We start from the raw sequence: 10,551 nt of genomic DNA on the forward strand, positions 1-10,551 counted from the left end.
TTCCCTCCAACTCGTTTCGAAGTTATGCAGTCGGAAGTTTATGTAGCTGACCAAGGGCAGCCCGAAAATTCGAATTTTATGTATTGTTTCTTGTGCATAACTTTGAAGACGTCTCCTGAGTTCCCTATCCATAGGTTTGGGCTCAAATTTGGCCAAGTTTATCTATTCAACCAGATCTTGTGGTCGTATGAAGTGCTTATTTGGAATAACGAATGGCTTAGGAGATACAAAATTTTGGCTTTCGTTCGCAGTCGACATCTCTAGAAGTCCGTGATGTAGAGAAGCTGAGGAGTTCAGCGACGTAATTTCCTTATCTATGTACGAACTCTGAAAATCCAACAAGTTTTACGAGGAGAGCATTGAGAATTCAAATGCTGGCTAATATTGACATAAGAATCTGATCGCTGGCCTTAGAGCTTAGTGAAGTGAAGTAAAAGGGTGTTGTAAAAAGCCTTTTCCATCTCTTTCTCTAAGACGCATGTTGTGCTACACGTTAACAAAACCTGGTACTCATAAAAATACTTTCATCCACAGGAGGCTTTGCAATGCGAAAGGCTGTATCATTATTTTTAATCCAATAATAAGGTTTAATAATTCCGACCTCTCTCAAGAACGATTCATATTTATTTATAGCAAGTGTCACCGTAACAAAGCAAAGTTCACGAGTGCGAGAAAATTGTTCCTTACTAACTGACATTTATACATACAGTACGTACTAGCGACATCAGACAGGTAGACTGACTATACATCTAATAGTCGTGAGAGTTAGGCAATAACAATTGGTGTGCAAGAAGAGTTTTAGTTTTTCCTCGAATACGGTGGAGGCGACAAGCTCAGGTAATAATTGCTGTCCTTTGCTGAAAGCGAGGTAGAATTATTGCGAATGAAGGGGCAATTCAGATCAATCGGGCGACTCAACGAACTAACTTACTGTGCGAGATGGGAATGAGATCCTTATAGAGGTCATTGAAGCTCGGTCTGAACTTCGGGTCTTCTTTCCAACATTGAAGCATGATTTTGTACACGGAATCAGGACAGTTGAAAGGCTGGCTCAAGCGGTTGCCGGCCGCAATGAAGTGTAAAAATTGGTCGTAGTCCAATTCTTTGTGAGGAGACTTGGCCAACGTTAAAATCTCCCAAAGGACCACGCCAAACGACCACACGTCTGACGCTGAAGAGTGCACCCGTTCAAAGATGGCTTCTGGGGCCATCCACTTTATGGGTACCTTCCCGCCCGTGATCTTCCGGTAATACAATTTGGATGTTAGGTCTCTGAAAGAGTGAGAGTGAGTTGAGTTGAAGAGCAATTAAGAGTCACGCAATTCAGGATCTGGCCCATCTTTTGCTCACCTGGCCAATCCAAAATCGGCAATTTTCATAATGAGTTTCTGATCCTCAGACTTGGCCACGAGAATGTTTCGCGCAGCTAGATCCCTATGAACAATGTTCTTGGACGTTAAGAAGGCCATGCCACATGCGATATCCCGCCCCATTTCGAGCATGAGATTGAGATCGATACCCCAGGATATGAAACCGCCGTCTTTCATGGAGAGAGGGATCTCATAGCCTTCAGGGAAAGTGTTCATCAAGGACGGAGAAGCAACCGGGGGGTCTAGTAGTGGTGAAGTAGGTGAAATCGGACTAGGCCGGTGAGCTTGAAGAAACTCTTTCAGAGAACCGTACTCCGCGTATTCTAATATCAGGTAGAATGGTTTGCCATGAGGCTGAGTGCACACTCCCAAAAGGTTGACAATATTGGGATGATTGCCGGCATATTTCATGATTTCCATCTCCTTCACCAGCTCCACGACCGCGGTATCAGTGTGTTGGGTCTTGAGCATTTTTACAGCCACCCGACGAGGCAGAATGCGCCTTTCGCGGGCGCAAAGGTTTTGGTCAACGGAGGCAAGCTTTACCTTGCCGAATTCACCTTCACCAAGCCCTCGAACCCATTGGAGGTAATCACGATTGAGTTCCCATTGGGGATCAGCGGTAGGGAAGATATAGTCCGTTTCATGATCATCTATTGATCCTTTGACCAATTCAGAACTAGCAAGACGAAGATCGTGTCAGATAACAAAAGCCAGCGAAACAGAGAAGCTAAATCTTATGCAACTATTATGATCACTTACCGTCTTTCAATTTCTACTTTAGGTTCAATAAGAGGGATCCCCGTTTTTTCCATCGTTCCATTTTTCACTTCTTTTTCAAGAAAATATTCTTGTTTCGTAATGATGAGTACTTTGGTCAGTCTGTGAACTGCATCATTTTTCTCCACCTTTTCGGTGTGATATTTTTGACAATAGTACAGGATCAGTCCCAACGAAATGACAACGACGATACCCACTAATCCAATTGATATGGCCAGTGGCAAGGCAACAAAGTGTTCTTCTTTGGCAGACGGAACAGGTCCAATCAGAACCGATTTGGATGCTGATCCATAAGTATTATTTACAAGACACGTGTACCAACCATAATCTTCCTCAGTTATATTGGAAATCAAGAGCATCTGAAAATACAACAAAAGAATGAGTTACCGCCGCAAAATAGCCAGCCAGACCTGTGTTCGTTGTTACCTAACAAGTAGTTGATTATAATTTCAGCTTCTTTACGTTCCAGCCATCTCTACTCTCTCATTCATTGTCAGATCAGATATCATTTGCGTAAAGAGAGTTAAACAACAATGATAAATCTCTCATATTGTACTGCCTGGGATGGATGCCAAAGCAATGATAAGGATACCCAGAAAAAAAATGTAATAAATCATGAGCTGTGATACGTAAGTTTTATTTAAGTGATTAATACATCACAGATCTCGCAAAAATTCTCTACAATTGGACTACTTCTTTGAAACATAACAATTCAAGGTTTATCCAAAATGACCCAAGGATACAAAAGAAAAATTATTACATAAAAAATTATGGTCGCCTCATTTTTATTCGGACTTTCTTAGCGCCACTGATTATGTAATATCTCCAACACTTCGTATCTAATTGCACCTTCATTTGATTCTGATTCACCAACAAATTCTAATTTAAATCAAACAAATTCTAATTCTAAAATGGATCGGGCTAGTTCTTGAATATACTGTTGATCAGGGAAGTTTGACATTGATCTTGGGAAAAAAAAGGCCTGAGAAGATACAACCCAAGCCCCGTTAACAGTTCATGAGCCACCATCGACCTGATTTTTAAAACAAAGATTAAGCAATATCATTCATCTCACCCGTGCTTCAAGGATTTCGCCGGAGGTTTTCAGATGTTTTGAGACTTGACAAGGCTTGTTAAGATTGCACACCTTCAATAACTCCACATAAGTGTTATTTTCTTCGGTGTCAAATGACCCATTCACTTGATGAGCCCACCACGAGATTAAAGGTGGGTCTGTTGGGTCAAGCAATGCCAACTCACATTTGAGTATGGCATTATCACCTAACGCTACTGTTTGGTTGTCAGATTGATCGGGCTTAATCAGAGGTGGGCTTGCGACCACTTGAGGAAGTACTATGATTGTAGTATTTCTTTCAGCGACTCCACTAGGATTTGAGGCCTCGCAGCTGTAGACACCATTATCATTGGGTGTGGCGTTGGGAATGATTAATCCCCATTGCCGAATTCTGTATTTTTCAAAACGCCGATTATTATTGGGAGTAATGAGTTCTCCGTCTTTATACCATTTCACTGTGGGCAGGGGATTGCCATCAGCCTTGCATTTGATGGATATTTGCTGGGCGGCTCTCCTATGAATGGTCGTCGACCATTGACGTTTTACAAAAACCGGAGCACTTGCCTCTCCACGGTGGGGGTGATTTCGCCCACGAGAGAGTTGACAGCATAGCACTAGACACAGCGCGAGAAGAAGGCCCGATCGAGTCATAGTGAAGAACCGCGAAATTTGCAAAGAGGGAGCATGATTCCAATGACATCGATGAGGATCAGGATCCGTTGGACTAAAATAAGAAACAAGAGTGAGATAAATGCTGTCTAGCTTGGTCCTTGAAGCCGAAAATCGTTACTAAGGAACTTACGTAGAGTTTGCTCTTTCTAATCTGTCGTTTATTTGCCCAAATATACAACCTCGAAATGAGACAACTGAATGCTGCGCCATACAGGGTGGAAAAAATGAAGGACCACTTTTGATAACTTCTAAGATTGTTTTCCCCGCACTCAAAAATCTCCTCTATCATATTGAGTGTCAAGGTTTCCATTGGAAGGGACTTTCAAACAGGTCCTGCATATATATCACCAATGATTCATTTTTAGCCCAATGCAGGTGGGTAACCAACCCTTCATTGTTTGGCCGTCTGAAGGCTGACTATAGGAATCTCCGATTTCTGGTTTGCTGTTAGGGAATTCGCCGTTCTTGCATGACGAACATCTTCACTTTTAATGCTTTGAGGAAGGACATCAAAAAGCTCACCCACCTCCCTCAGCCTCTTGTCGATCTTCAGCATGATCATAGCTTTGACTCTGATTTCAAGACTGCACTCACTTGGCATTCTTGGTCATGACTTTGGTGGTCACACAATTGGAGAGTTACTTAACATCCTTTAAGCTAACATTAGGGAACTCGGTTTTCAATAGTTCCTCTTAAACCTCGAAAGTGCTTCACTCAAGATATATTTTTGATGCGGTGTTGATACATGCCATTTGGCATCAAGTTTGAACTTACTCCTTTATATTAAAACCCATCATTTTTTTCTGCTAGATTTTGGTTTGGTTTTTTACGGGCTTTTCTAACCGCTTCAGGGAATGTAATCTCCAGTACTACTATCAAACTGAAAGGTTATAATTCATCTATTTACTGCCTTTCAATGACAAATGCGATTTATTGAAAATCAAAATGCTTATTTTTGGGAAATATACTGTAACTGTTAGATAAATAAAGGAAAGTAACTTTGGTCAATCGTAAAATTAAAAAAAAGCTCTTAACCCACATTCAGTATAGAAGGTCCTACCTGGCTAATTGCAAATGTTCAAACACCGCGCTTCGTTGAATTTCAATTCATGAAAAAACTTGATCCACATTTTGAAGGTTAAAATGACCTCAGATGAAGAGGTCAACAGTAACATATGACCGAATGTCGAAAGAGACTGTGACCCAAGCCATTGTGTTTTGGACATCAAATTTTCAATGAGACAACTAAGGTCTCCACAGACCTCCGAGAGAAGTCGGACTCGTACGAGTCCTCTGAATTTTTGACTTTTTTTCCGGACTCACCTAGTCCGGCAAAACACTCGAGTCCAGCAGAGGACTCGAGTCTTTTACTACAGTGAGTGCTAGCAAAAGGGCTCGTCTTGCGAAATTCTGGGAAAAAATGAATATTTTTCTGTTGAGGAGTCCGGACTCGAGTGGGGCCAATTTTTACTAAAATCGAGGAAAAGACTCGGTTGCATTCGGACAAGAGTCCGGAATCGCCCCAGCCCTACTACGAATCCAATCAACCGCCACATGGGAGATTTCAATGTTCCTTGTAGGAAACTTACATTAGCTCTTTTCCCAGGACACAAAAAATGCCACCCTTGTCCACGAGCGAGTTATTCTCAAGCTGCCCAGGAAAGACAGCAATGCTTATCCTTTGGCCTGGTTTGAAAATATTCACATTGCAGGTCATTAATGAGCACCAGACTGTTCTGGTCTTGGTATAAGGAATGAAAAGCATCCCTGTGGAGCTATGAACTGATGGGGGGGAACTCATCGTTTTGGTGGTGATCTATCGTCCTGAAGGCACAATGAAGTGCTTTAAGAGGTTTACCAAATGTGTTTGTAAATTGCTTCTGTTTCAATTTGATGACAGTAATGCTTCATAAGAATCACTTGGTCCTCCTGTACGTGGGGTCATTTTAAGTTAAAATGGTTATACGGAGGTTTTCACATTCCACTCAACTTATTGGACAATTGACAAGAAGAGCAAACCACCTGTTTAACGACCCAGTTCAGAAACCAATATATCCAGCTTGATCATCAATTTCTCATGGTGCACGAGATGAAAGTGAACTTTTCAGTTTAACCCCACCGCTCATCATCGCCACCAAGAGACACCCTCTCATACAGAAGTCTACTATTAATCCAAAATGCCAAACAAGCTGTTTGTTCAAACTTGGACTTGAGTCGCAGAGTCGTAACTGCGCATATTCCTTGGTAACGAGAAGATAAGAAAATGAAACCCCATGGATGACGCGCCAATGAACTAGATGAGATTGAAGAAGTAGACCACCTTGCAAACAACAAAGCTGTATTAGGGCGAACCTATGTCTACAAATGAATTTGCAACAGCCTCTTCGTCTAGCTCAGCCAATTCACATTAGATTGCAGCCCGCTTTCAAGGTAAATGAGTGGAGGAATTCTCGTCAAAGCATCACTAGATTGAAGAGATGTTGCGTTTGATCGGTAAGAGTACGAATGCTATCTTCTCTTTTTTCTGGCAGATCCAAGAATGTTATGATCTGACAAGTGGGAAAGAAGCTCTAGTCTTGGGTAAAAATAAGTCAAGGTCTACAAATTTTCTAGACCCAGTGGCAACTAATCGTCAGATCAAGAACCACTGGAATTCGGAGGAGACGGAGGGGACACATGTGTAAGAGTCTTACTTTTAATCCAATCATTCGATGAGTCTGATGTCAGAAAATTATATTTTTTAGGGGTGCACAATTACGTTCACGCTGACTTTGTACTTATCATGTTTCGTGTGCTTCAACTATGCCCTCAAGACTTTGGATAATAATCTTTCGAGTCATAATGATGCAAACAAATTTTTATACATCATCAAATTCGCCAACTCAAATTCGTTGGTAGACCAAATATCATATAAAGATTGAAAGGTAATAAATAGACGAATTATAACCTTTCATTTTAACAGTACTGGGGATTACATGACATGCCCTGTAGCGGTTAAAAAAGCCCGTGATAAACCAAACCAAAACCAAAAAAATGTAATTTGTTAGACCTAACCTGACCTAACCCAACCTAACCTAAAATTAGGGTTGCCAGGGCCTGAGGGCGTCCAGGCAGCGGGGCAAGCCTGTGGCAGCTCGGTTGCAAGGACCAAAATTGCACAAATCTTGGGATGGATCACGGACTTCTAGAGAGGAAGTTCCTAGAAGTCCGTGGATGGATACACCATTTTTCGTAATGAATACATCCACTTCAATACCTGAATGAAGTAGTCACAATTGACCTAAGAAGGGATCACCACACGCGGATGAAAATTTGTTCGTGTCGTGCTCAGCCTTGGAGAAAGGGATGGAGACGAAGGAGGTTGATTTGAACGGGGCCAGGGAAATCGCTAAAGAGAGTCACATGTGCAGTGTCTCAACGACCCTGGGGGAAAAAGCGCCAAAATTGTACAAGATATGCTAGAAAAAGCGAATATGTGTTGTAAATACATTCAGCGCACTCATTCACCTGTGTCAATCAATGAAATGAGTAAAAGAGCCCACTGAACATTGCCCAAACTTACTGCTATTCCAATTTGCACTATTTTTCCAATAAGAGTCCCCTACATCCGGGTTGGTCCGGCGTTACCATGAAAACGTTTTTCGTAATGAATTGCTGAGAATTGGTTAGTTGTGCAATTCTAGTTCAATAATTTTGATGAAAACGCGCAAAGCGCCAATAAAAATTTCTTACGTTCAAATGAGATGCAAAAAACGCAAAATTGAATGGAAGGAGCTAGTTATGGTGACCCAAAATGACCCATGATAATTGTTAGCTACCTTGTTTTGCGGCAGATCGATCAGGGTGACCCCAATTACCATCTTGCAAAAACTCAAAAATGAGATCATAATTCTCGAAATCAATGGCTTTTTTTTTTGTTCAAATGGCCCTAAAATTTGAAGTTCGTCTGTCAACAAGTTACACTAATGCGCATTGATACTCTTTATCTGCTTGGCACTACATTATGACATTGGCAAATAAATATCGACCAAAGTAATTGTTGTTACAATCCGTTCCTTTTATTGAGGAACGACTAACCGGCCTTGCTTATTTCATAAATATATGAACCAGTTTACGCTTGTGTAATGCTTGTGTAATTAGCGGCTCGCTTGATCTGTCGGTCAACATTATTCAACCAAACAGCTCCTTAAATCAATTAAGCTGCTCAATGTCCTCGTCAAGCGTTAAGAACAATTCTCAGGTTGCAATCAATATTTAAGCACGGGGGCTGAAACAAAAGTAATGATGGCAAGAATGGAGTTGAAAGATTGATAACTGAACGCTTATCAGAGAGGTTCAGTTTTTTAATCTGAGACCTTCCGCGGCACATTTGTCTCCTAGACCAGGGACAAATTAGTTATGTGAAGACAGAGTATTTTTAAAACAAATGTAGTCCGGAAAACTGATTTTGGGCATTTTGTGGAGGTAGTTGCACCCGAACGAAATACAGCAAAGGGGTTAAAAATGTTCAGACATTGAAAAAGATACACCGGTCAAAAAGGCAACTTTTTTCCAAGCCTCGTAACGACTTATTACCGGACCTTGGAAAAAGGTAGAAAAAAAAATCGCCAAACAAAGGAAAGCAAAAGTTGATAACGTTTTCCAAAAAAGGGAGAAAAAGGCTTAACTCATTTAAATAAAAAATAGTTTGCTGCGGCAAATTATTCAATCAAAGAAAACATAAGTGGTACTCAAACATGCCCCTTACTTTCAATTGGGTCAAAAGAGATGCTTTTTGGGAGCAATTATGGATAGTATTGGCCACTATGTAAATGAATTAACTAAATTTGGATAAAAGGAAGTTTCCTGAGGAAAAAGTAGAATACAAATCAACAAAAACGAAAGTACTATTATCTTTTTCCAATCTATGGTAGCTTAGGCAAATTGTCTCTAATGTTGAGAAATACTGGTCTCTTAAATGTAAGGTCATATGATTCTAAAAATCTAAATTCTACTGGGATTGAATAATAGCAGGGTAGTGTCAACTTATGACTCAACCAGTATTTTCAAAACTTCTAATAAGTTGTTTTTGTCGCCTCAAATAATGCAAGTTCATAAATCTTCATTTCAAATATCGTTCAAGTCCTTGAAATTGACATTGCTAGCAAATATTTACTTGGTAGTGTTGTTTGTTTACGAATGGAATTATCGTTCCCAATAATTGGAAAAGGTTAATGCGCTTTGTTTTACCTGATGCCTAAATAAAAAAAAACAGAGATCAAGGGTACCATAATCTTATTTCATTGAAAGAGTTTGAATTTTTATACTTGAAAGATGCAATTAAGATTGCCAGCTTTCTTTGGTGGTTGTTTTTGAGCAGTTAGTGACTAAATTACTTCATTATCGGTCACAACGATCTAACCAACATTCAAATCTAAATTTGGATATTCAGTATCTCAAACTAAAAGGAACATTGGCACGGTATGTTTCACGCAACCTACATAGATCGCAATGGTAAAGGGCTTGTCAAGAGAACGCTTTTATGAACAACTGACGTTATTCCATGGAGTAAAATTAAAGACAACATGCCTAGTCAAACCGCACTGTGCATGCATTAAATTTTGACATTTATTTCATTTTACTTGTTTGTCTAAGCAAATAGTGTTGTGGTATTGAGACAATTTGATAGTGCGTTCACCGATTAACACCAACCATGTTCATTTTGTTGGGATTTGTAACACAGCTCACTCAAAATCACACGATTATTGAGAATTCAATTGGCGGATGGTGCGAGTTGACTGTGATGTTTGCCTTAGTCCTCCCACCCCAAAATGCCCAAAATAAGGGTGTCGGACCACGTTTTTCCTTGAATTTCTTTCACGTGACATGCCCTATAGAATTGACCATACCAAACAGTGCTGCCAGATGGCGGTTTAGCCATCCAGATTTTGCTACTTCTGGCGTTTTTTAGATTCTGTCTGGCGGGGAAGATGAATCTGGCCGTTATCTGGCGTTTGCTGAGCTTTGCGCGGCGGGGAAATTTTCAATATTGACGGAGAGGCTGATTTAGGTGGGTTGCTGGCGTTTTTGACTGACTGTAGGCATTTTTTGGCCCAAATTTCAAGGAAACTGGCATATTTTTCCTCAGCTTTGAGGATGCTTTGCAAAAATTCAAGCTGTGCCTTGGCAATTTTATCTCAACGCACTTTCAGTTTCATACTTGTGTGACCATCATTTCTCTATAAGTAACATAGCCATGTGTTCAGTGCAGATATAGTACATACATTACGGTTTCAATTGAGGTTTTCAAGGTTTTCAAGTAGGTATTTTCAACTTCAGAGGCAATCATTGTTCTCACGGCTGCTTTCTCAATCAATACATCATATCTGGCACAATTTTGGACAAAACGGCAATGCATTGTTTTTACTGAAATCACGGTATGGCCAAATAAACAAATTTTTCACTGGTTTCAACATTACAATGTTGTTCCCACCCTGTTCCCTCTCTTTCGACGTATGACACAAATAGTTAACGGAAGACCAGTAAATTCAACTCATGCAGAAAAGCATCTGATTGTATATTTAATAGCCCTAGAATATTTAAAGAATATCTGCCGTTTTTCTGGCGGTTTTTAAAATATATTTGGCGGTGAATGTTTTGAATTGGCGGTGTTTT

General features: G+C 40.3%; 1 protein-coding gene across 1 annotated transcript; it reads right to left on the reverse strand.

The window, feature by feature from the left end:
* Positions 1 to 606: 606 nt before the first annotated feature.
* Positions 607 to 7,311, reverse strand: LOC131884365 (fibroblast growth factor receptor 3-like). The gene is made up of 6 exons (XM_059232113.1): positions 7,154 to 7,311; positions 3,226 to 3,949; positions 2,133 to 2,509; positions 1,351 to 2,049; positions 932 to 1,272; positions 607 to 857 (listed from the first exon to the last, which is right to left on the reverse strand). Exons 2-6 carry the CDS (start codon positions 3,874 to 3,876, stop codon positions 799 to 801), a joined length of 2,127 nt encoding a protein of 708 aa, XP_059088096.1. The 5' UTR covers positions 3,877 to 3,949; positions 7,154 to 7,311; the 3' UTR covers positions 607 to 798.
* Between the last annotated feature and the right edge of the window lie 3,240 nt (positions 7,312 to 10,551).

This window comes from Tigriopus californicus, chromosome 7, assembly GCF_007210705.1.
Source record: "Tigriopus californicus strain San Diego chromosome 7, Tcal_SD_v2.1, whole genome shotgun sequence".
NCBI lineage: Eukaryota > Metazoa > Arthropoda > Copepoda > Harpacticoida > Harpacticidae > Tigriopus > Tigriopus californicus.

Coding starts and splice junctions, on each gene's coding strand:
- LOC131884365 (XM_059232113.1), bottom strand. CDS start 3,876: ATGACTCGATCGGGCCTTCTTCTCGCGCTGTGTCTAGTGCTATGCTGT. Junction 2,050..2,132: donor AAAGTAGAAATTGAAAGACG/GTAAGTGATCAT, acceptor TCGTCTTGCTAG/TTCTGAATTGGTCAAAGGAT. Junction 1,273..1,350: donor GCCGATTTTGGATTGGCCAG/GTGAGCAAAAGA, acceptor TCACTCTTTCAG/AGACCTAACATCCAAATTGT.